The 26295-nt window shown below is 51.2% G+C and overlaps 1 protein-coding gene and 1 long non-coding RNA gene across 3 annotated transcripts in view; one reads left to right on the forward strand and one right to left on the reverse strand.

Annotated features, from left to right (window-relative positions):
• Positions 1–15512: 15512 nt before the first annotated feature.
• On the reverse strand, positions 15513–22699 carry LOC118722464. The gene is made up of 4 exons (XR_004989009.2): positions 22330–22699; positions 17764–17878; positions 16647–16761; positions 15513–15666 (listed from the first exon to the last, which is right to left on the reverse strand). It is a non-coding gene; the product is annotated as an uncharacterized LOC118722464 (long non-coding RNA).
• Positions 22700–22773: 74 nt separating this feature from the next.
• IFFO2 (intermediate filament family orphan 2) overlaps positions 22774–26295 on the forward strand; it is a 42854-nt gene continuing 39332 nt past the window's right edge. Inside the window, exon 1 of one of the 2 annotated variants that reach the window (XM_045585109.1) lies at positions 22774–23706. In XM_045585109.1, the coding sequence (XP_045441065.1) occupies positions 23060–23706 (647 nt within the window). In that variant the 5' untranslated portion in view covers positions 22774–23059. The remainder of the gene's footprint in view (positions 23707–26295) is intronic. The other variant, XM_036443930.2, reaches the window with a different exon arrangement.

The following is a 26295-nucleotide window of genomic DNA, read 5'->3' on the forward strand; positions in this document are numbered from 1 at the left end:
TCTCACGGATGGGTGCAGTCCTGAACAATACGGTTTTGCATGCCTTTGAACTTGGGAGGAATAGAATTGGACGGCCTGCATTTTCCTACGGTGTGTGTGCCTTGGTCTGTGGGACCCACCCATGGTGTTGATTCCGCTGTAACGCATTCATTTTCGCGGCCACAACGCGCTCTGTTTTCTGGATAAGCCCCAGGTCATCAGTCCAGTCTCTGATTGATGGACATAGGATGGTCGCCATCAATATTCATTGCCTCTCCCCGTGCTCACACGGAAGGGTTTCTAGGCGAGGCACGCAGGGATAGGAACACTGGGTAGCACCTGAACTTGGCCAGACAGTGCCAAGTGCACATCCAAATTGGTTGTATGGATGTACACTCCCACAGGCAGCGCACAGAGCTCGCATTGTTCCACAGCCCTGACAACACTTGGTGCTGTCAGGCGGGAACCGTGGTGCCAAGCCGGTGGGCGTCAGTTGGCAGAGGATGGAGGTGTTAGGCTTGCGTTTCCCTGATTCCTAATGAGGTTGGGCGCCTTTTCATGCTTGTTACGATCCTGAGTTCCTTGTCTGTGCGATGCTCGGCTATGTTGTGTAGTCCTTGTTCTATTGTGTTCCTTATTGATCTTTTAGGAGCCCTTTATAAATTTCCCTCCTACTCTTTTGTAAGTTGTTTGCATTTCAAGTGTCGTTTCCTAACCCATGGCTTGTCTTGTCACGTTATAAGTGGTGTGTCTTGTGAACAGAAGTTCTTATTCTTCACACAGTATCAATTTTTGAGGTTTTCATGTATGGCGTGTGCTTTTGTGCCTTTTTAAAGAAACCCCTCCCTCGTCTGAGGTCACAGAAATAGACTCCTGTTTTCTTCTTAAAGTTTTGCCTTGCACGTTTAGGTCTTTAGTCCACCTAGAATTAATTTGGTAGAAAGAAGGATTACATTTCAGGGTTTTTTCCCCCCAAAAGTGGATAAGCAACTGTCCTCGCTCTATTTGTTGAGTAGTCCATCTTCTTTATTATTTGCAAAACCACCTCTTGGAAATGGATCACATTTCCATTTCTGCTTCAGTTTGTTTCTGGCCTCTCTAGTCTGATTCACTGGTCTATGTATGTATCTATCCCTGAGCCAAACCACAGTACCCAATTACTAACACTTTCAAACAAGTTTTAATGATCACGTTATATTGTGTGCATTGATAGCTGGTAGGCCACGTCCTGCTCTTTGTAATTCTTCAGGAATGTCCCTGGCCCTTTGCTCTTTCTTATAAATTAGAGGCCCAGTGCATGAAATGCGTGCATGGGTGGGTTCCCTAGGCCTGGCTGGCGATCAGGGTCGATCTGTGGGGTGATTGGGGGGCCCCCAACTGGCACCCACCTTGGCTAGTCTAGTGCCACCCGCTTGCCAGCCCTGTCCCCTGCCACCACCGCCACTTGCCTCCCTCTGCAGGGCAACTGGTAGGGCAATTGGGGGCTCCCGCTGGCACCCACCTTGACTGACCTGGGGCCTGTGGACTGGGGGCAGCTCCTGCATTGAGTGTCTGCCACCTGGTGGTCAGTGCGCCTCATAGTGACTGGTCATTCTGTTGTTTGGTGGATTTGCATATTAGGCTTTTATTATACAGGATAATAGAGATTGTCATGTGCCATGAACACCTTGTTGAGATTTTATTTGGAACTGCAATGAATGATAAATTAATTTCTGCAGATATTACATTTTAAGTGGTTAATATTTATATTTACTTCCACTGTTGTCTCTTTTTCTCTCATAATTCTATCTTATATTTTAAGGGTCCTTTTTATTTAAGGGAGAGAGAGAGAGAGAGAGAAACAGAGAGAGAGAGAGAGAGAGAGAGAGAGAGAGAGAGAGAGAGATGGAAACATCAATGATGAAAGAGAATCACTGATCAGCTGTCTCCTGCACACCCTCTACTGGGGATTGAGCCTGAAACTTGGGCATGTGCCTTGATCAGAATCAAACCTGGATTCCTCTATCCACTGAACCAAACTGGCTAAGGTCTATCTTATATTTTAGGCCTACATTTGGGATCACTTCCTTCTTCCTGTGCTACATTTTTAAAAGTACCTTAAGTTTATTTGTGATCAATATATTCAATGTTGGTTTGTTTGAAAATTTTGACTTTGGTCTTGAAAAATATTTTTGCTGAGTACACAGTTCTAGTGACAATTACTTTCACTAAGGGGCAATTATTTGGCCCTTTGAAAATATCATTCCACTGTCTTCTGGCTACAGTTGTTATCCTGAAAAGTCAGCTCTCTACAAATCTTTGCTTTTTTGTTGTTTTTCTGTATTTTTTCTTCGACCATAGACTTCTGCAGGTTTGTTGTGTTATACATAGATGTCGATTTAAATGTTTACCTTGTTTGAGATTTACTGTGCTTCTTAAATATGATTTGTGTCTTTCATCAATTCTGAAAAAAATGGCCATTATCTTTTGGATGGTTGTCTTTCTCCCATTGTGTTCGTTTCCTGTGGCTGCTGTAACAAATTACCACAAACTTGGTGGCTTAAAACAAATGTACGCTGTCACAGTTCTGGAGGCCAAAAGTCCTAAATCCGTATGATTGGGCTGAAGTCAGGCTATTGAGAGGGCATTGCTTCTGCTGGAGGTTCTAGGGGAGAACTTGTCCCTTGTTTCGTCCAGCTTCTGGTGGCTGCCAGCACTCCTTGGCTTGCATCAGCAGGACTCGAATCTTCAAGGGCAGCATCTTAAAATTTCTCTGCTCTGACCTGGTATTGACATCTCTGAGTGTTGTCTCCCTCTTGTAAGGATACGTGTGATTGCATTTAAGGACCATGGACAATCAAGGCCCATCTCCCCATCTGATGCCCCTTCACTTAACCACATCTGCAAAGAACCTTTTGTTGTGTTTTTTCATTTATGCTTACATTAACAGGTTCCAGGCATTAGGACATGGATGTCCTTTGGGGGCCATTTTTCAGCCCAGGACATGGAACTCCGCCTCGTTGTCTGGGCGGAAACCACACCCTCCCACTCTGTCCCCCATTTTTCTAGTCTCTTTTTCCTCATGTATACATTTGTCTCTCTGTGCTACATTCTAGATTAGGGGTGTCGAACTCAATCAGAGAAGGGGCCAAAATCTAAAATCCAGCCTAAATCGCGGGCCGAATGGTTTACTGAACAGTCATAAACTGTCATTGTGATGGAAACGCAGCGGAGTGCAGTGATGACAGCGTGGTGCGGGCCACATTGCAAGGCCTGGCGGGACGGATTTGGCCTGCGGGCCTTGTGTTTGACACATGTGTTCTAGATAGTTTCTTCAAACATATCTTCCATTTTCCCCATTATTTCTCAGCCTTCTATAATCTGTTGTTTAATCTAGGCATTGATTTTTAAGTTTCCCTTAAGTTTCTCATTCCTTGGCTTGTTTCTTTGTAAAATCTCCAAGGTCATTTTTATAGTCTCTGGTTTCAGGCTCAGTTTGGTTCTCTTTTTAATTGATTCAGTTGTTTTAAATCTGAAGAAAAGGTCTGAGCTCTTTTGTAAAAATTTTCTCGTAAAAATAATCATAGAAATGGACCAGTAGCTAGAGGGGGGTGTGAAGTCACACACACACACATGCACTGAAAGATGAGAAGTTACCTTCAAGGAAGGTGAAGGTATTTATGGGTGATGAGATGACCTAGCTGACAGGTGATGGGGCCATGTCCATGTGTCCGGGAGAGCAGACAGAGTCCAGTATACAGGTAAGAGCTGGAGAGTTCACAGTGCGAACGCAGAGCCAGAGGCTGGCACGGGGAGACAGAGGGGTGGGCCATCTCTGGCTGTTTCTGCGTCTCAGTGAATAGGAAGGAAGGTCATGGCAGAGGAAGAGGGTGGAGGAGGTGTCTGAGCTATGGAAGAGAGAAGGTGGGCATGCTCCTCCAGGAGAGTGGAAAGGGAGCAGACTGAGAAGTGGAGGAGGATGGAATGGATGTCTGGCAGCACCCAGTACCCAGGGGAGGCTGATGGGCTGGATCTAATGAGAGACTGATCAGCATGGCTGTATTTCTCTATAGTACAGATTTGACTATGTCCCTCCCCTGTTCAAAATCTTCATTAACCCCCTTGACCCCCACTCCAAACTCCTTCAGTATGGCATTCAGGGTGCTTTGTGACCCCAGCACCACTAGATCTCAATATTGCCCTTTACACCCTCAATTTGGTGTAAATTATGGTCCTAATGGGGCTACTTGCAGTTCCCCAAACAGGTTTCATATCTCTCTGGTGGGGCTCATGCTGTTCCCACTGCCTGGAACACTTCCCCGCCCCTACCCTCCAATGGCGGGTCTGCCCATGAAGCTCCCATCTGCCCATCCCCCCGCAGTTCCCTGTGCAGACTTGTCTCCTCTGTTACAGCTCCCATATAGCTTCGCTGGCTCTCAGCCGTTCATGGCTCTGCCTGGTCCCCCTCATTGAGGGCACCGTCTGTGCCCTGTCCTTTCTGTGTCCCTGGAGTCCTGTGTGAGCAGGTGCTGGGCTGTCCGCTGAGCGGATCGGCCAATGGCTCCTGGAGGAGAGCTGGGTCAGGCAGGCAGGGGTGTGGCCTGAAGGGCCATTAGTGGAGTCACTGGGCTGTGGAGACGAGACTAGAGCAGTAGCCAGGAATCTCGGCCAAGGCCTGAGGTCAGGAGAAAGCAGGCCATGCTCCCAAGTGGGGTGCTGGGGGAGGCTGGGAACCAGAGGGAGCTGGCAGGGTGGGGCCCTGGGGTCCATAACACACTCTCAGACTCTGAGCAACTAGTAGGGCGATTCTATGCCCTTGGTCCTCATGCTGGGAGGGACACAGGCTTGCCAGGGAGAGGGAAGAAAGCTGCTATGAAATGCTTTTCTTTCTGGGAATCATCGACCACTAAAAGTAGGAGAGATGTGAGGGGTCCCCCAGGCCCTCATTTCCAAAGAACTGAATATTCCACTCCCAACAACCTCCAACGGCAAGTTGGGGAATACAGTCAAGTGGGGATCTGGGCACAGCCTACCACAGTGCCAAGGGCAGTGCGTAGGGGTCAGGCTGCCTGGCACCCACCAGCTGTGGTGCCATGGGCACGCTGCCCTGCCTCTCTGAGCTTCAGTCCTCTCATCTGTAAAGGCAGATGACAAGAAAGAGTCAACACCATTAAGAAATGGGCAGAGGATTTACATAGATAAGCTTACAGAAGGTAATGCGTCCGGCCCACAAGCACACGGAAAGCTGCTCAATCCTTAGTCATTAAGGAAATGCAAATCAAAACCACAACGAGATACCAGTTCCCACCCACTAGACAGCAACAAGTGTTGACAAGTGTCCAGACTCGAAACCATCATGCACTGCTGGTGGGAATGTCAAAGGGTACAATGGCTTTGAAGAAGAATTGTCTCAAAATGGAAGACACAGAGTTACCCTATGACCCAGCAACTCCACCCCTAGGTACCTCCTCAGACATGAAAACACACATCCACACAGAAACCTGTACACAGATGTTCATAGCAGTATTATCTCTATTATAACGAAAAAGGAAGTGGATTCAAAGGTCCATGAGTGGGAGAATGGATAAGCAAAACATGGTCTATCCGTTCAATAGCGTACTATTTGACGATAAAAAAAGATTGAAATATTGAAAATCTACAAACGGATGGACCTCAAAAGCAGGATGATAAATGAAGGAAGTCAGAGCCAAATGACCACACATTGATGATTTCATTAATATGAAATGTTCAGAATAGACAGCTCTACAGGGACAGAAAATAGGTTTGTGAGAGGCTAAGGCTGGGGGCAGGGGGGGGGTGCAGTTTGTTGGGGAGTGGGGTCGGGACATGACTGTAAATGGACAAGGTTTGGACAATGTGAGGATGTGGATGTAGGCCAACTTTGTGAATATCATAAAATACATTGAACTGTATACTTAAAACGGCAAATTTTGTGAAATGTAAATTAGACCTCAATACCGCTGTTTAAAAAGGGGGGTGGGGGGATGACGGTGTCCATCTTGCAAGGTGTGGGGGCGGGGGGGGGGGCTGAGTGAGAAATTGTGTGTGTGGTACCTGAGTGCCTAGAACAGTGGTCGGCAAACCGCGGTTCCCGAGCCACATGCGGCTCTTTGGCCCCTTGAGTGTGGCTCTTCCACAAAACACCACGGCCTGGGCGAGTCTATGTTGAAAAAGTGGTATTAGAAAAAATGTGGCTCTCAAAAAAAATTTCCATCGTTGTCCTGTTGATATTGGGATCTGTTGACGAATGCCGACCACTGGTAGCAGGTCTCATAGCAGAGGCAGTGGGTGTCCCGTAGGCCTCATTGTTAATACCTCTTGCTCCACTTCCAGCTCCTGCGATGTTTTCATGCAGGCACCCCCAGGCACTCACAGCCCCATCCCCACCTGTAGGAGCGCCTGGGAAGGCACATGGACATTTCTTTAATTGTCAGCTGGATCCAGGGCAGTCAGCAAAGCCGCACCCTGGAAACACATTCTGCCAAAAGACAGAAGTGTTGTCCGCTTGACCTTTGTGTCAGCCCAGGTGCCAGGGGGCGAGTTTTATTATGTAAATCCAGCCACCCACCAGGAACCAATAGGAAAGCTTCCTGGTATTTGGGGTATAAAATAAACACGCTGCATGGGCTCTGGGTCACCGTCTCTCCATCAGAAGAGGGCAGCGGTCCCACCCGGCCCCAGCTTTTTCCTTCTATCTCTGTGTCCTGTTTCTATCTTTCATTTTTCTCAATCCCCAGCCACCCCTACTCAGGAACCAGGTCATTCTCTAGCAGCGCTGGACACGGAAAAGAGAGAAATATTTACACCCACCCCAAGACATGCAGCACAGTGGTAGCTGGATGCCTTCCTTTCTCCATCTCATCCCCCCTGGCGTTTCCTACAAAAAGCTTCATGTCCAGGTCTATGAGTCCTGGTATCAGGGACACTCTGTCTAAGGTAGTGATTATGGTCCTAATGCGGCTAGTCAAGTCTCGTGACCTTAGCTGGCTCCCAGGGTGCTGTGCAAGCCTGGGCTCTCTGCTCTGCTCTGAGGAGTGCATATGAAGAGGGAGGACTCGCTCTGGAGGGAGCTGAGGCCCAGAGAAGGGCAAAGAGGGGGATCCAAGTTCCTCAGATGATAGAAAGAGCTGGGCGAATTGAAGATTCATATTGTGCCTGGCACTGTGTTCAAAGCACTTCCCAGGTGTCATTTCCTCCTCACAGAAGCTCTGGACCTCATCTGACTGAGTTGAAAACTGAGGCTCAGAGAGGTGAGGTGACTTGCCTAAGGCCACACAGCTATTAAGCTGTGGTGTCTGCCTTTCACAGAGGCCTGCTTGGCACCCGGCCCTCCTCCTTTCCATGTAGACTTACGGGGACTGGTTTTCCCAGGGAGGTTTCGGTTTGCTCTGCATGCTGCTGTCTTGGCCCCAAGCCCAGCTGTAAGGACACCATTCAGGCATGTCTTTGGTCTGGTTTCTGTTTTTACAGATTTATGGTGGCGAGGGCCTGGGGGCTGCGAGGAACAAGGATGCCGGTGTGGCCTCCTTTGAGGTCCCACTGCCCCGGAACAAGGCAAGCCTCTTACTCTGTCCCTGGCCCATAAACCATGCTTCCGGATTCTTCTCCTCAAGTTTGCAAGGGGCTGGAAGGGCCACTGTGGGGCAGCTCCAGGCATGGCCCTGGCACCTGGGGCCCTGGTTTTAGGTCAGGGACCTCTGTGAGAAAGCAGACCTGCCCTGGGGCAGGCTGAGTGCACTCCTGGCCAGTCTGCTTTGTTCAACTGGGAGCAGGGGTGAGGGTGAGGGTGAGGGTAAGGGTGAGGGGGAGGGGGAGGGGGAGGGGGAGGAGGAGGAGGAGGAGGTGGGAACTCACTTTGATGGAGCAGCTGCATAAGGCACTGGGAGTCGTACCCGGACGACGAGGAGAATGGGCCAACCTGGATACTTACAGTTACAATCGCATGCAGTTACCCTCACGGCGACTCTTTGCTGAGCACTTACTGTAGGAAGGGGTTTCCCAGGCATTACCTCATCTAATCTGACCACAGGCTTAACCAGCTGGCACTACCTCCATTTTACAGGCAAAGCAACCGATACAGAGCAAGGCTAAGTCCCTTGTCCAATGACAGAGTTGGAACTGAGAGAGTCAGCTTCAACCCAGGCTGTTTGGCTCCAGAACCAGCTGGCTAAGCCTTCCGCTGAACAGCCTCCCCAGGCATGAGTGGGGGCCTGGAGGCAGCCCAGGGGAGGGAGGGAGCTGCTCTGTTGGGGGTGAGAACTGGGTACATGGAGGTCTTCGTACTAATGTCCCATGAGGCTTTGAAGGATGAAGAGGAGTTCGGTGCAGACGGGCAGGGAAGGTGTTTCCGTCGGAGCAGCCTGTGCACAGGGCAAGAGGCAGGAGCCGACGTGATGGGTTTGGGGAATGACAAGCACAAGCAGGGAGCGGTTACAGACCAGGCCCCAGGCACGGAGGGCCTGTCCTGTCCTGCTGCATCGTTTGGAGTTTGTGTAAGACACACTTCCCGCCCTCTCGGGGCCTTTCCTGAGTTTGCCTTTTAGGGACGTAAATAAATTCATGTCAGAAGGCAATGTTACGTCACCTCACCACCACTTAACATGAATAGGTGACCATAGAGTAGCATTAAAGAAGCGAACTGGTGTCATTGAATCCTCCCGGGGCCTGAGCCCGGGGCCTGTTCTCTCTGTTCAAGGGCCAAGGGGAGGTGGTGGGGACGAAGGAGAACAAGACTGAGACGTTCTCCTGGTCACATTTAAAGAAAAAAAAAGGGAAAAGGAAGGAGCAAGTGGGAACCTCATTCTAGGATCAGCGGCGCTCAGTGCTGCGTCCTGCTCGGCCCGATGCCACAGGGAAAGGCAGCATGGATGTGGTCTGCAAAGACTCTGGCTGTGCCACGGGGGCTCGGGCCCAGCCTGGCGCCCTGGGTCCCCATCGGGGTCACTATCAGGCGAGGAAACACTCTCTGACAAGCATCCGGGTGGGAGTCCACCTCCGCTAACTGTTTTGAAATCACCTAATGACAAGGGGATGGCCAGCGCAGGAAATTAGTGCTAATTAACTACTAATCACTAATTAATGGTGAAGTAATGGCAGTAAAGTCGGGGTGGGAGGCCTTAGTGCCCAAAGGCCTTGAAGCAGCTTGTAAAAGCATCCCTATAACCACTGAGTGAGTCAGGGGCCTAAAAGCATGCTGGGAAAGGACATAGGCCCGCTGGAGAAGCCCACCGAAACAGCTCAGGACCCTTCCCCTGTCTGTCCAGACAGAAGCTTGCAAGGAACGAAGTGGGGGTGAGGGTGAGGGGAGAGGCACCTTCAGGAAGCCCATGAAGGTGACACAATAGAGATGGTGCCTTTTGATGTGGGGCCCATCTTGGAGGTTCCCAGGCCTCGATGGCCTCATCTGGGAAATGGGGATAATAATGCTTTATGTCCTGGAGGAAGGGGGCTGGGCCAGCTGAGCCCTTAGGTTCTGTTCCAGGCCTGCCCACTCTTACCTGGTGTGGGTCTCAGCTCCTGGTGTCTCAGTGGCCGGTGTTCTCCATTTGGGAGGGAACATCTAATGCAGGTGTTTGCTGCCTGGGGCCACATCTGGCCTGTCAATGTGTTTTACCTAAATGGTGTAGTTAAAATGTTAAAAACCACAACTTTGGGGATTGATTACATATAATGAGGTAATAAATATATTTAAAAGCCTAAGTGACCGTTAGGACCATTAGGACCAAATGACGGGAATGATTGGGCGACTGTCCGGTAGCTATGACATGCACTGACCCAGGCCTTGCTGTTGGGGCCCTGACAGCATCAAATCTGGTTCACTTGCACCCCAGACCCAGACAGGAGGGAGGAGGGAGCCAAATTCCTTGTGGATCAGCCGTTGGTTAACTTGCTGCTGGGGCCAACCTCCCACAGTCCCTCCACCCTGGCCTGCCAGCCTGAGGGACCCCACCCATGCATGAATTTGTGCACTGGTCCTCTAGTGAGGTGGTAACACAGAGACAGAAACACGCACAGTTCCTAACTAAATACAATAGCTTGGTGAACCGTCACATAGTGACCAGCTGGTGACCACCAACCCTGCCAGGTGGAGCACAGCAGGGCCGGCCACCAGGGCCCCCTTGTGCCTCTCCCTTCACTTGACCTTGTGTTCTTCTTTTTTAAATTCTTAGGTTGGCCATGTGATTTCTTTCTTTCTTTCTTTCTTTCTTTCTTTCTTTCTTTCTTTCTTTCTTTCTTTCTTTCTTTCTTTCTTTCTTTCTTCCTGGCACCATTTCTGAGGACATTGTATGGGGGTTTCCACACCAATTCTGCAATTCTCCAACACCAGCTAAGTCTCCAGCTATTCCATTCAGTTCTCCCATGAGCTGCTTGCCGTTGGGATAGGCACCACAAGTTACGTGCTCAGTCCCACAAGACACCCCCCCCCCCGCCCTTCAGACATCAATCAAAAGTCCTGGGCGCCACCTGTACTCAGTTTCCTCATCTGTGAAATGGGGATGCGAGCACCTGGTCATGGCATTGCTGTGAGAATTAAAGGATTGCCTGTACAAATAAATCTGAGCACAGTGCCTAGTCCACAGCCACTGTCCCACAGGTTAGCTATAATTGCTCTTTTCTGCCTGGTTTCATGCTGCTAGGATTGGGCTGGGAAAGGCGCTAACTCTTAGAGTTCTGTATGTGGTGATTTTCCTAATCCGTGCTGTCTTGGGAGGTCCGTCCCCTTCCATCCAAGCCCCTCTGACCCCTGAGTCTCCATCCTTCTCCCTCCCTGTGACACCATCATCGTTTCGCCAGCCAAGAGGTTGGCAGATGGAAACTGATGCTGTTCCTACCCTTCCCAAGGACGTTTTCATTTCAACGGGCTCTTTAAAAATCCCAGCGGCAAGGAGCAGGCTCTGAGAACTTGAGAAGTCTCTGCAGTACAACGCAAGATTAGTGACAATAATGACCTTTTGTTCAATGCCTATTATGTGCTGGCCTTGCTCTGACTCCTCTAATGTATTCCCTTATTGGCCTTCTACAAAAGGAGAAGGTTGCCGAAGCTGGTTTGGCTCAGTGGTAGAGCTTCGGTATGCGGACTGAAAGGTCCCAGGTTCGATTCCGGTCACGGGCATGTACATTGGTTGCGGGCACATCCCCAGTGGGGGGTGTGCAAGAGGCAGCTGGTCGAAGTTTCTCTCTCATTGACGTTTCTAGCTCTCTATCTCTATCCCTTCCTCTCTGTAAAAAAAATTAATAAAAAAAAAAAACCACACCAAAAAAACAAAAACAAAACAAAAGGAGAAGGTTGGGACTTTTTCTATAACTCCCATTTTACAGGTGAAGAAAGTGAGGCATAGAGAAGTTAAGTAGCTTGCCCAGTGTCACACAGGAAGTGGCAGAGAAGAGACACACACCCAGGCAGCCTGACACCAGAATCCCCAACAGCTTCTGTGTAGCGAAGTGCTCACCATGGGCCAGGAGTGTTTTCAAGGTGCTGTACACACATGAAAATTATCTCTATTGTCTCTGCCGGAAATAGGTTGGATTTCCCTGTCAGTCCTCACACCGACCCTAGAAGGCTGATATTACCTCCAATTCCACGGTGAGGAAACTGAGGCCTGGACAGGGAATTGCCTTTGTGTGCCTCTCCTGCTATTGAAATGTTACCTACGAGGCAGAGGCACGTTGGAACAGAAGGCTGCTCGGTCCTGACCACTAGGCTGGGGCTGGTGGGAGGGCTGGGAGTGGGAGAGAGAGCATTCATTGGCTTTGGAGATGGAAGTCCAAATTCTGTCTTTGCTAGTCCTAGCTTCGTGGCTCTGGGACAATCTGGGGGCCTTGGTGAGCTGGATCCCCTTAGGGTACAATGATGGGAGTCATGTCCACCCCAAGTGCTGCTGTGAGCCCGAATGAGCTAAGGCGCTCAGAGCAGAGGTACGTAGTTGGTCAATACATATTTGTTTTGTGGCTCCTCAGGCCAGTCTGCTGTTCTGTCTTCTCATAACTCTGCGGAGTGCTTCCCTCAGTCCACCTACCAGAGGCAAACTAGATTCTAGTTCTTTTTTAAAAATATATATTTTATTAATTTTTTTACAGAGAGGAAGGGAGAGGTATAGAGAGGAAGGGAGAGGTACACAACCAATGTACATGCCCTTGACCGGAATCGAACCTGGGACCCTTCAGTCCGCAGAACGATGCTCTATCCACTGAGCCAAACCGGTTTCGGCAGATTCTAGTTTTTTAGGGACCTGGGCCTGGGACCTTCTTGAAGTCAAGGACTGCATCCTGGGTGTCTCAGATCTCCCTCTTGGTCCAGTGTCCTGTATGCAGCCAAATGCGATAAATGATGTGGGTGTTTTGTTTTGTTTTTGAAATTTCCAAAGTGAAAAAGCTTTCCTATTTTTCACTTTATAAAAGTAATAAGTGCAATGAGAAAAGAAGTTACTGACTGTGCCTTGATGGGAGGATTAAGTGAGATGTTGCTGGTAAGGGGCTCACCTGATACCTGGCACAGAGCTCTGTAACAATCACAGTTACTCAGAAAACACATGAAGGTATTTAACGAAAGGAAAGACCCCCTGCTGACCTCATGGATGTCCTTCCAGATATCTTTCCAGGCGTGCACACAGACGATCCTACAGACATACGACGGGCACTTTTTAAATGGACATTAATGCACATGCTTCTCGCGTCCATGGTAACAGGTGGGTGGCTCCCCGTGCCATAAACATGGGCGTGTGTCAGCCTCTGGATCACTGAGTGTCACTGCTCGCAGATGCACCGTGACCGATGAGGTCAGTGCCCTGCTGCTGGGCACCGCAGGGACTCCTTTGTCACTTTGGAGTTGGGCTGGAAGGCTCAGGGGGCTGGGGACCCAGGAAACTCCTCGCTGGCCAGGCCCTAGCGTTACGAAACCGCCGTCCGGGAAGTCGCCGGGGCTGACACAGTGGCTTCTGTGACGTGTCGTCTTAAGTTGCATTCAGGACAATTAGGGAGACGGCCCTGTCGTCCGGCCTGGGATGAGCTCAGTGCATTCCTGCCTTTCATGGCGCTGGAAGGAGCGGTCCTTGGACTCACCCTTTTCCGAGCAGTCGCCTCCCAGGCAATGTCCTTGTTGCTGGGACACCTGTTTCAGCAGAAATGGGACCACAGGGAACGGGGAACCTGCCCTCCTCTCCTCCAAGGGCTTTCTCTATCACGTGAGAAAGCCGTTTACAAACCAGACATTGGAGGGAGGGGAGGGGAGGGGAGAGGAGGGGAGTGGGGATTCACCAGGCTCACAAAGCCAGCCCTTGGGGAAGACATGGGGTACCCCACAGGGTCAGGACTCCCCTGCCCTGCCCACCCTGCTAGCCTGTGGTTTCTGGAACTCCCAGGGCCTTCCTGACAACAGTCCACACCTCCTGGTCTCCCCCTGCAGTGGCCAGCCCTCCCCGCCCTAAGGCTGGTGGGGACACAGCAGTGTCCACACAGGACCCGGCTCCAGGTTTCAGACTTAGGATCTCCAGGCCTGGGATGGGGTACAGAGCCTCCCCTCGCCACTCAGCTGCTCCTTCGAACCTCAGTTTCTCCATCTGGAAAAGGGAAATGAGGCCTCCCCTCAAATGGACAAGGTTGGGACGGAATGAGACGATGCAGGGACACGCTTAGGGCAATGCCTGCTGGAGCAGGGGTGGCCAGGCAGGAGCGGGATGCCGCGTGGGGAGCAGCGAGGAGGCTCCCAGTGCTTGCTGGGTGTTGAGGTCAGGAGCCCATCACTTGGGGCGGAGAGGGACGTGTCGCTTCACACGGCCAAAGCTTTCTGATGATGAGAAGGTTGAGGCAGGAGAGGTCTTCTCTTCTGAGACAGGGCTGCAGGCGGTGGAGTGATCTCAGGCACCACGCCCCTCTGCCCAGCACCCTTCCAAGGACTCATGGATTGCATTTCACCTGGCTCTCCACAGCCCTGTGGGGCAGAAGTAGCATTCTTATTCTGTGCATGGGAAACTGAGGCTCATGCGCCCAGGAAGGAGCATGGGGTTTGACAGTGATTAGGGCACTTTAAAGAGAGAGCCCGCCTCCTCGGGGCTGGACTTCAGGCTGCCCTGCAAGAGGCTGGGTGGCCTGGGAGCAGGCGGCAGGGTCTGGCTTCTCCTTGCCAAGGGCGCTGTAGTCAAAGAGAGCATCCTTCCCTCCCTTCGGGAGCCCCGCGCCGCGGCCCCCCCCCCCCCCCCGGCCCCCTGAGAGGAGGGAGACAGTGAACTGGTAGAAATGCCTCAGAGAACCAATCCATAGTGGGCAGGGCCAGGAGGCCCCTACTCTGGTCTGGGGTGCAGAGTGGCTTCTAGGGGGAAGTGCTACTCTTCACACACACACACACACACACACACCCCGAAAGCTTGGAATAGAAAGGACCAGCTGTACCCAGTATTAGCTAGGACATGGACAATCAGAACTCCAGACACTGGTGAAGGGGGTGCAGATGTGATGGCCAGCTAATTCTAAACATGTACATCCCCTAGGATAGGGGTGTCGAACTCAATCAGAGAAGGGGCCAAAATCTAAAATCCAGCCTAAATCGCGGGCCGAATGGTTTACTGAACAGTCATAAACTGTCATTGTGATGGAAACGCAGCGGAGTGCAGTGATGACAGCGTGGTGCGGGCCACATTGCAAGGCCTGGCGGGACAGATTTGGCCCGCGGGCCTTGTGTTTGACACATGTGCCCTAGGACATGGTCGGCAAACTGCGGCTCACGAGCCACATGCAGCTCTTTGGCCCCTTGAGTGTGGCTCTTCCACAAAATACCACAGCCTGGGCAATTCTGTTTTGAAGAAGTGGCGTTAGAAGAAGTTTAAGTTTAAAAAAATGTGGCTCTCCAAAGAAATTTCAATCGTTGTCCTGTTGATATTGGGCTCTGTTGACTAATGAGTTTGTCCACCACTGGTCTAGGACATGGCAGCTGTATCCCTGGATTTGTGCTCAAGGGGAGCAAGCACTTATCGTCACCAGAAGATATACAAGAAAAAGGTTCATAGAATCTTAAGCCCCAAACCAGAGACGGCTCCCGCGTCCATCCGCAGGAGATTGAGTAAATAAACTGTGATAACTTCCTACCGTGTGGTACCACACAGCCAAGCAGAAGAGCAAAATGCTGCTGCACGGCGGCTCCCCTGCAGGTCAGACTGAGCCAATGAAGCCAAAAGCACCCCGTATGAGCCCACCGACAGGAGGCTGGCCAGGAACCCGTGGTGAGAAGCGCCAGAACCTGCTTGCCCGCGGGAGGCACCATGAAGGGAGCAGGGGGAGCCTTCCAGTGTGTGGGCAGTGCCCGGGGGTGAGTACACCGGGGTGTGCGTATGTGGAAAATGGTTGAGCCGTACATGTAACACTGATGCTCTTTACTGAACATAACTCATTACAAAGTCAAAACAAGACAACAGATGAAAAAGGAGAGGGGGACTGAAGCTCAGATCTGAAGGATAAGTACAAACAGGCCAGCGAGGAGGGGAGCAGTGCTTCTGGAGGTGAAACCAGCATGTGCAAAGGCCCTGAGGCAGGTGTGAATGGCGCCGGCCCCTTAGAGATGCTCCTGCCCCTCACCTCTCTATGCCTCTTTCCGCTCATGGAGGGTTTCTGCAGGGGGAGGGGTGGGCAGAAAGGATGCCAACAGCTCACTCCTCAGGTCTGTGTCTGAATGTCCCCCTCTGAGTTATTGAGAAGGAGCTGCAGTCAGTGCGGGAGGGACGGGGCTTGGAGTTCAGAGTTGGGTTCGGAGCTCCAATGGGCTATGGGTAGGTTACCTTACCCCCAGAAATCCCTTTTCCCCACCTGTAGAAGGGCCTTTATCATGTGGAGTTTTAGGGGCAGGGTCCGGGTGAAAGAGATGTTCAACAGACGCTTGTCACACAGGAATTGGGGAATAAGGCCTGAAAGCAAGCCCCGCAAACTCGTGGCTTCCCCTAGGGTAATTCAGCCCTGGTTAGGCCTCTGAAACTCCTGGCCTTGACTCCCTCTCACGTGGAGCTCAAACCACCACCTAGCACGGCGCTGGCACATCCTGGAGGTTCGGGAAATGTTGGCTCATGATAGCCAGCTCCGAATACATGCCAGGCACTGCTCTCAGCTTTTCAGACACGTGGGCTTGTTTAATCCTCCCAGTGAATACTACCTTCCATTTTACAGAGGGGGAAACTGAGGCACGGGGCAGTGAAGGCACCTGCCCACAGTCACACAGGTAATTGAATGGAGCCCGGCCCTGGATGCCCTCCTCATACCCACGTGGCCAGGTGGCCAGATTATACAGTGCTGCCCAATTGGCCTTCCCAAGACAGGTCCACAGAAGCCCGGAGAAGGTTCTGGAAAGGCTCTCCCAAGGCTGTTGTTGACCAAGAGCAACGCTGTCGGGTAGCCAGTGGGACACTTTGGCGCCCTGATGCCGGTGAGACCTACGCCCTTTTCAAGGAAGGCAAACCCGCCCAGCATAATTGTCGAGCCAGCAGGCAGCTTAAGTCGCTCATACGCCCGGAGGTGCCCAGGAGGGATGAGGCCCAGCAACGTGTCACCGCCGCCGAGGCAAGCCAGAGTTGCCCTTTTGGCCAGCTTTGGTGTTGTTCTTGGCCGCCGCCGTCATCGAGATTGTTTTGAGGGAGGACAGATGGGACACCTCAAGAGTCTGCTGTGTTGCTTAAAGGATTAATTTCCACCTGTGGCATCATGTGGGATTTGCAGCCGCTCCCTTTCCTCTGTGCCATCATGTTTTACTGCTCTCTTTCATTTCTCCATGAAGAGACCTGGTGGGAATGTTCTAGAAACTGCAGCCTGCGGGTGAGGATGGGGGACACAGTGGAGAGAGCAGTTTGTTCTCCCCGACTGAACTTAGATGCCAGAGAGGACCACTGGGTGTGAGACCATTGGAGGTGCCTTATTTTCCCCTGCCTCTTTATATATTTATGGACTGCCCATATTTGCATAAGCAAAAAGGTTTTAAAAAATGGTATGAGTAGCTACTATTTATTGAGCATTTACTACATGCTGATTTTACATGTATTAACTCATTTAACCCTTACAACCATGCTATGAAGTGGATATTCTTATTAGTTTTACTTCCAAGTTAGATATATTCTTATAAGTTTTATTTCCAAGTTGGGAACTGGAGTGTAGAAAAGTAAACCAGGTGAGGAAGAGTTCAAACTATCAAAATTTAAAAAGAGATTGTCCATCAAAAGGAAGGACCTGCTGATGCTATGACATGGGTGAACCTCAAAAACATTATGCTCAGTGAAAGAATCAAGACACAAGAGAGCACCTATTGCATGATTCTGTTTATATTAAATGTCCAGAAAAGGAAAATCTATAGAGAATAGATGAGTGGGTGCCTGGGGCGGGGGTGGAAACAGGGAATAACGGTAAAGGGGCATGAGAGATCTTATTGGGAGAGATGAAATATTCTAAAACGGATTTATAGTGATAGTTGCATAACTTGGTAAACTTACTAACAACCATTGAAATGGGTGAATTGTATGATATATAACATATTCCGCAAAAAGTTGTGAGACAAAGAGGTGTAATTAAAATATGAAAGTCTAACATTTATTTAGCACTTTACAGGATTTTTTCCAGCCCTCATTCATTTATTTACCTGAATTCATCTTTGTCGAGAAGCTATTATGTGCCAGAACACAGGAGTGCAGCAATGAACTAGACTTGGTTCTGGTTCAAGGTCCCTGCCTGATGGAGATCATGGTGTAGGGAGCACTGGGGGTTGAGGTTGGAGTGGGGTGGGGTGGAGATGAAAACACCAATGATGACAAGAGAATGTACCTGGTCTGCTATGCTGTGTGTAGGCATAATGCTGGCATAGTCCAAGGGATGCATCCCAATCCAGACCTGGAGGGTGCTGGGAGGGCAGAGAATGTTTTATGCATGATGCTGAGACCTGAAGGAGGAGGGTAGTTACCAGGTGAAATGGTGAGAGAGTAAGGTGGGAAGAATAAAAGTTGATTGACCACTCATTCATTCATCCATCCATCCATCTATCCATCCATCCATCCATCTATTCATCCTTCCTTCCTTCATTCACTCAGTAACTGTTTATTGAGAGCCTGATGCATACCCAGCAATTTGATGAGGCTGGCAAGGTGGCTCTCACAGGGACAGAGGGTATAAAAGGGCCTAGCAGATGAAGTTATGCCCATTTCACTGATGGGGAAATTGAGGCTCAGAGATGAGAAGTAACTTGCCCGGTCACACAGCTGGGACAACTTTGGGCCAACTTTGTCTCAAAAGCCCATCTCTGAAAATAGTCTCTCTTCTTGCTTCCAGGAAGGGTGTCTGATACACCCCGTGGTTTTGAGGGCCAAGAGGAGCTGCCCCCCTAAGGGAGTGGAGGCTGGCATTCCTCCTGTCTGCTGGATACCCCCAGCCCTGGTGAGGACCCACCTATCGTCTCTTTGGACGACGGATGGGGGCCATGAAGGTGTCCAGGGCTGCGGGGAACGGACCACTGACTTTAGTGCCCTGAGCATTGGATGGGGAATGGAACCAGAATTGTAGACCAAGTTTTGCCACTAATTATTTGGGCAACCTGGGGCTAACCCCTAGCCCTCTCTGGGCCTCAATTCTCCTGTCTATAATGAGAACATTGGGTTTGCTGCACTCTGACTCTGTGTGGGCTGACATTAATGACCAGACTTTTGGCCTCAGAGGTCCCCAGAGCTATGTGGTGGGAGTAGGATGACTAGCTGGTCCTGGTTTGTCCGGGATTTTCTGGGTTTGAGCAATAAAGGTCCAAGGTCAAGGAAACCCCTGGGTCTTGGGAAGATGGAGACAGTTGGTCACTGTAGCTGGAGGCATAAAGTTAACCTCCCCACTCATGTTACCAACAAAGTTCAAGAATCACAGCCTCTCACTTTTGCACCTGTGAGGCCACAGAACGATTTTCTAGCCATTTGGTTTGTACATATCCTGTTCCTACAATTCAGGTAGAAGTCCCTTCTAGCCTGGGTTCGACGTCCTGCATTTCCTTCAGACCTCCTGCTTCTGCTCAGCCATCTCTTCCAGGTCGGGTGTCCCTCCCTGAACCCCCTCCCATATCTCAGGTGCTCCAATCTGGCCCCAGAGCTCCTTAAATTCTTGCTTTGCTCACAATTGATTCCCAGCATTGGGGCAGGGCCTGTGCTCAATAAAGGATTATGGAATTTCTGAGTCTCTTCAGTGCCCAGGACAGAGCTGGGTATTCACTGTCCTCCCTCCCCACCCCCCACCCCAGGGTTTCACACCCCAACCCCAGGACCCTTCTGATGGCAGATCAGACTTTTCGTGGAAAAGGCTGCAGGGAACCATCCCCAGGTATGGCTTCCTTTTTTTTTTTTTTTTTTAATATATTTTATTGATTTTGTACAGACAGGAAGGGAGAGAGATAGTTAGAAACATTGATGAGAGAGAGTCATTGATCAGCTGCCTCTTGCACACCCCCTACTGGGGATATGCCCGCAACCAAGGTACATGCCCTTGACCAGAATCGAACTCAGGACCTTTCAGTCCCCAAGCCGACGCTCTATCCATTGAGCCAAACTGGTTTCGGCAGGTATGGCTTCTTAACCCCTCTGCCCTGCAGGCCCCTTGGGCATCCTGTGTAGACTCTGGACACCTTCTCAGGATAACTTTTTTTATTTTTATTTATTTTGTTTTCTGTTTTGATACCAGTTTGGTGGGTTGTCCTATGTGGGGGGAAATGTGATGCATTTTAGGCAAACAAAATAAATATCTCACCCTCGCTTCTTATTTCCAGTGTGATCTTGGGCAATGGACTCAAGCTCTTATTTTTTTTCAAACTTGAACTGGAAACAATGACATCCATCTCACAATGCTATTATGAAATAATATGGGAAAATGTATAAAAAATACTCGTCACATTATGAGACATTCATTGAATGTTAGGTCATATCAGAAAGAAGAGATTCATGAATATTTTTGTACCTCGGCTCATTTTAAAGACTCTTCTAGTTGAAGTTAAATTATAGATTTTTAAAACTTTTATTTTATTACTTAAGGTATTATAAATAGTAGTACATATGTCTCCCTCTTTTCCCCCTTGACCTGCCCCAGGCCTCCCCTATCCCCTGGCACATGCGCTCCTCCCCTCCCCAGTGTCTTGTGTCCATTGGTTATGCTTATATGCATGCAACAAAAGTCCTAGAATAACTTTTAAAAATAAATATTTTTAAAATTGATTTCAGAGAGGAAGGGAGAGGAAGAGATAGAAGCATCAATAATGAGAGAGAATCTCTCATCTTGCTCCCTACTGGGGATTGAGCACACAACCCAGGCATGTGCCCTTGATGGGAATCAAACCTGGGTCCCTTCAGTTTGCAGGCCAAAGTTCTATCCACTGAGCCAAACTGGCTAGAGCCTCCAAATAATTTTTAAAAATTGCATTCAGATCACAATAAAAACAATTTTTACTAAAATACAATTATAAAGTATTTAAAAACTTTTGGGATATAATAACATGTGCTTCTTTATTAATCCATTAAGAAAGATTTAGCCGAAACTGGTTTGGCTCAGTGGTAGAGCGTCGGTCTGCAGACTGAAAGGTCCCAGGTTCGATTCTGGTCAGGGGCATGTACGTTGGTTGCGGGCACATCCCCAATAGGGGATGTGCAGGAGGCAGCTGGTCGATGTTTCTCTCTCATTGACGTTTCTAGCTCTCTATCTCTCTCCCTTCCTCTCTGTAAAAAATCAATAAAATATATTTTTTTTAAAAAGAAAGATTTAGTGGTGAGTCTGATATGACCTTCATTGCCAAGTTGTGGTAGCTTAAACTATCTTTTGAGATGTCTACAGTAACTGAAGTGTGATGTGAAAATATGTGTGATTTTTATTAGTGGCAAAATCACAGGGACTTTTACCTGTTGGCTGCATTCATGACCAAAGCAAATGCTAAGTGTCATTTAGAGATTGGTGAAAAGTGGAGATACAAACTCTTGTCCATCCCAAGATCACGAACCCTTCAGAATTTGATCCTCAGCTCCCTCGGGGATGTCCATGAACTCCTGCTTTCAGGCAAAGGGGTTTTGACTCTCTAGGTTAAGTAAACAAGAAAAGCACCCAGAGCTGAGGGAACAAAGGGTAGAGAGCAGTGCCCACACTGGGCTGGGGTAAACAGAACGGTTTCCCGGCAGGGCAGTTTCAAATCAAGAGGCTAGAGGGGAGGAACGAAACATGTGGAGGGTTTGTTCTTAGGAGTGAATCCAAAACAGCAAACATCACAGCCTCGACCTCACCCTAGAGCAAGCCTTTGTGTCACCTTTGTGTCTCTTTTGTGGCTGGGAACACCAAGCCATTGTCCCTGTAAAACAGGGTACCCGCCCTCAAGCTTATATACAATGAGACAAAACAAACACAACATTTAATAACAAGACAAATATTAAATTTCAATTAAAAAATGTGTCCAGAAGAATCTGGAACATATCTTGCTAAGCGCACGCAGCACAACCACAGGCATTCAAAGGTGGGAGTCACCGCCTCGCCGAGGTTTGTGGTGAGGATCAGATGGGGAAGTGGACACGAGGCCAGTGGAGTGGGAAGGACGGAGTAATCGCTTTGGGACTGCTTGCTGCTGCTTCTCTAGTCTCAATGATCTCCGTAAAATGAAGACAATAGCTAAGTATAGCGCCTGACATATACTAAACAAACAATAATGAGAGCTATTATTACCATTAAAAAATGATAGATATTTGCCAATTGATTCCAGCGAACACCAGATTGGAGAACTTGGTCTTTAGGGTGGTAGGTATGAAAACAGATTGAATGAATGAAGGAATGAATGAACGCGTCCTTAGGTTGGCTCCGCCCTCCAGATGGGTTCCTCCGCTTCCTTGCCCCCTAAGTGGCTCAATGAAATGGACCTCCTGCTCTGGGGTCAGCTACATGTCAGCCTGTGAGTGGGCAGTGGTGTGGAGGTGGTCAATCCGGGCGGAGCAACAGCAGCCTAGGCGGAGCAAGAGTGTCATATTCCCGAATGGTCTTCACTGGGACTGCCTTCCCCCCTCCTCCGTATCCCCTTAATGGGCGTGGCCCTCTAGGGGGACTAGAGGGCTCTGCAGTGCCCAGGAGGAACCTGGGGGCAAGGGGTGGAGGGAGGAGCCCGCCTGGGTCCACCGCGTGGGGAACGTGCAGGCACAAGAGAGACCATATCCTGGGAAGGTCGATCTAGGATGCCCAGGCTGGAGTGGAGGTGGGGTGCAGATGCACCTAAGGACGCTATGGTTCCCCAGCCCTCCCAGGCCGAGGTTTTCCGTTCCCCGTGAGAATTTGGGTCCTGGGAATTGGGGTGCGAGAGAAGCGGAGTCTCCTTGGCAGAGGACGTGGGGGAGAGAGGGCTACCTAAAGCGGGAAACGAGCACTGCCGAAGCTGCTTGTCCCTTTAAGGGGCCGGGCCAGCTCTGCGGCGGCTTCAGCTCACCGCAAGCCTGATGCAGCTCGGCGGGCCGTGTCTCCTCGCAAAGCATCCGAGCCGCGGGTGGCGGCAGGACCCGGCCGGGGAGGCGTGGTCCAGGGGACATGGGCGGAGCCAGAGCTGCAGACAGCCGGTCATTGGCGCTGAGGGAGGGGCGGAGCCCGGGACTGGGCGGGGCCGATATGGTGGGCGTGGCCCAGCGTTGCCGGTCTCCAGGCCCCGCCTCAGACAGGAGCAGCGCCGCAGGAGGCTAGTGGGCGGGGCAATTGAGGGGCGGGGCCTGTGTCTGCAGTGGGCGGGGCCCGCCGCAGAGCGAGGGGCAGTGCCGGCTAAGAGTCCTCTGCGCGCTGCCGCCCGGCGACTCACTTCGTCCGTGACAGCTCCCGCGCCGGTATCCGCAGCCCTCGCTCCATCGCGCAGCCGCCGCGGCCTCCGTCGCAGCCCGAGTCCCGTTCCTCGCCTCCGCGCCCACATCCGGGGGCGGCCCGGCTCTCTGTCGCTGCGGAGGCCGCATCTGGAGCTCATCTGGAACTGCCCGCCCGGCCGGCCGCGCTGGAGCCCGCGCCCAATCTGGCCCGGCCGCGCCGGGAGCCTTGCCCGGAGCTGGAGCCTCCTCTGGACCCGCGGGCCCGGGGCCCCGAGCTGCGCAGCCGGCGCATGGTGAACTCGCTGCTGTTCGGGGAGATGGCTTTGGCCTTCGGCTGTCCGCCGGGCGGCGGCGGCGGGAGCTGCCCCGGCGGGGGCGGCGGCGGGCCCGGGCCGGGGCCATCGCCGGTGACGGCGGCGCTGCGGGACGACCTGGGCTCGAACATCCACCTCTTGAAGGGGCTCAACGTGCGCTTCCGCTGCTTTCTGGCCAAGGTGCACGAGTTGGAGAGGCGCAACCGGCTGCTGGAGAAGCAGCTGGAGCAGCAGCAGAGCGAGCGCGAGCGGCGGCTGCGCTACAAGACGTTCACCCGCGAGCAGGCCGTGCAGACCGGGCCGGACCTGCTGCGGCCCCCCGCGCCCGGCAGCGGCGGCAGCGTGGCGGCCGGCACCAATGCCAACGCCGTGGCCCTGGGCGGCCTGCCCCCCGGCGGCGGCTCGCACCCGCAGCTCTACGGCCGCTTGCCGGGCACCATCTGGAGCTACACGCAGGTGCGGCGCACGGGTGGCGGCGGCGTGGAGACGGTGCAGGGCCCCGGCGTGTCGTGGGTGCACCCCGACGGCGTGGGCGTGCAGATCGACACCATCACGCCCGAGATCCGCGCGCTCTACAACGTGCTGGCCAAGGTGAAGCGCGAGCGCGACGAGTACAAGCGGAGGTGAGTGCGCCCTCCCTCGTCGCTCCCGGGGGCCGCGGAATGTGTGCGGGTTCGGGAGGGGCCGGGCAGCCAGCTGGTCCTGGCAGGTGGGCTGCACACTGTTTGCAGAGGCCCCTACGTGCTCTAGGCAAACTCAGTTATCTCTAGTTCCAGGAATGGGGGGCGGCGCTGACCACAGCAGGGGGCACCTCGGAACCTTTGTTGGACCAGGCGCGTGGTTCTCTGTAGGTGACAAAATAGCCATTGGGTGTTTTAAGTAATCTCATTTAATTCTCATAGCCACACGGAGTGTAGAGCATTATCACCATTGTATAGATGAGGAAATTAAGGCACCGAAATGTAAGTGGCTTGCCTAAGGGGCCTTGTCTAATCAGTGGTGACCCCAGGATTTGAACTAGTGATTTTAAGGACTCCTGTCCAGTCTGTCTATCGGCCTCCGTACTTTCCCAAGCATATGGAGAGGGGCTGCCCACCTTCCCCGGCTGAAAAGAAAAAACTCTGAAGTAACCCATTGACCTTTTGTTCCTTGAATTCAATGAGATCGTGTGTTTGAAAACGCATGCATCTCTTGTCTACTCACTGGGGCTAGGGTCTTCCTTCTTGCTCCAGCTCCGTAGGATCCAGCTGGCCGGGCTGGGTCACCAGACCTACATTAGATAGGCCACACGCTTTTAAAAACACCTCCCTCCACTCCTCTCCCCTGCCATCCTATTGTCATGGTTTATTGGGCCTCAACACACTCAGCCCTGATGGCCCACAGAAGGAGGTAACCTTGGGCTGGAAGACTGGACGTTGAATGGGCCAAGACCACCCTCTCTGAGTAGGGTGTCAGGGAGACTACCTACAGGACTGGCCAGCACACTTCTACCCAAGCCCAGATCCCCCGGGTGGGAAACGAACATTGTTTCCTGCCTACAGCCTGGCTGAGAGAGCTGTGGGCTTCACTTTCAGAGGAGAGGAGGGGAGAGGGGTCTGTCTGTAGATCTCAGGCCTGGGTGGGGGCGTCCCAATCCGGGCAAGTCTGAATTGAGAACTTGGCCCTAAACTCCTGGATTTGGAGGATGTGCTGAGAGGATCTTGCTTTCCACTCCCTGAGTCCTTGAGTCACATGAGCACAGAGGTCTGTCCAGGGAGCTGGGCCTGGGTCTCCTCCTTTTCCTCTACTGGGGAGGCTTCAAATATCAGCGCCATCACCTGAGATTATTGAACCACTTGGAAGCCTGCTTGCTCGTCAGAGAAATGCAACCATGAAATTCACTCACAGTTGCATGAGGGGAGAGTAGGGTGGCGATGCTTTTTGGAAGGTAAAGAATAATCAAGTTGATGTCATTAAAGATGGTGGTCTCTCTGTCAAGCTGGCGGGACACAGGTGCCTGGAGTCTCAGGGCTCTCTCAGGCAGGGCCTGGCTTTCTGGGGTAAGTCTTAACCCCACTGTGCACTAGCTACTCTGCTGGGCTGGTTGTCTCTCGTGAGAGCTTGAGAATGGCCGAGGGGGGGGGGGGCACCTCTCCACTCCCTGTGGGCAGCTTCGTGGGGGAGGGTGGGGCAGTCAAACAGGCACTTGGTCTTGATGGTGAAATGCGGAGGGATGGGCCCTTCTGTCTGCCACTGTGGAGTGTGTCGTCATGCCCCAGGCTTGTGTTACCTGTGTGTGTGTGTGTGTGTGTGCGCGCGCGCGCGCTTCTTGGAGTTGGCTACTAAGGAGATGAGAAAACCATGCTCAATGTTAAGGGGAGGTAGGTTGGCATTGAGCAATGCTCTGTTTAAGTTGTACTCGGGGTGTGGGCTGTGATGTCAGCCTGTGGTGCTGGCCTGGAATGAGATGGGTGCTGTGGAGACAGGTGGAGTGAGGTGTCTCTCCTCCAGCCCTCTGGGATGTGTGTGCACCTTCTCTTCCTCTTCCTCCTCCTCCTCCTCCTCCTCCTTCATTTTTCTTTTTTCTGAAGTTGATTCAGGGCTCACTTTGGATTTTTCCAAAGCAAGTATACGTCCTTGCTTGGGCCTCAGTTTCCCTAACTGTAAGCCCCAGGCTTCCTCAGAGATGCCTTAGGGATTTCCTTGAAAATTAAATAAAAATCAATATCTAAAGAATATTAAGATGTTACAATGGTTGTAACAATGTGCTCACTCCCTTTTAAGTTCTTAATGTTAACTCATTGAAGCTCACTTCCGTGCTAACTTGTTAGTAGTCGGACTCAAGTGAAACTTTCCCTTCTGCCATCTCTGTCCGGAGAGTATTTTGAGATTACAAAGCAAAGGGCTAAAAACTATTTCCATTTGTAGCCACTAATCTGTGTGTCAGGATCTTCTTGACGCTCTGCAGCCAAAACTGGAGATAAAATTAGATGGAATGTGGAACTGTCATCCACGATCCCAATTCTAAATATTAACAGATCAAAACTGCCCCAGCAATCTCGGGGATTGAATTCAGAATCGGGAGCTGTTATATGTTGGGTCCTGCGCTACAAATGTACACAAGTCCCATTCTGCTTTTATCTGTTTCTATAGTCAGGTTGCTCAGAAGAATTTTCTTTTGCGAGGATGTGATCAACTTTTCAAAAACCGCTGGGTTAGAAGATCTCAAAGGG

Source organism: Pipistrellus kuhlii, unplaced genomic scaffold (genome assembly GCF_014108245.1).
Source record: "Pipistrellus kuhlii isolate mPipKuh1 unplaced genomic scaffold, mPipKuh1.p scaffold_m20_p_2, whole genome shotgun sequence".
NCBI classification, from domain to species: Eukaryota; Metazoa; Chordata; class Mammalia; order Chiroptera; family Vespertilionidae; genus Pipistrellus; species Pipistrellus kuhlii.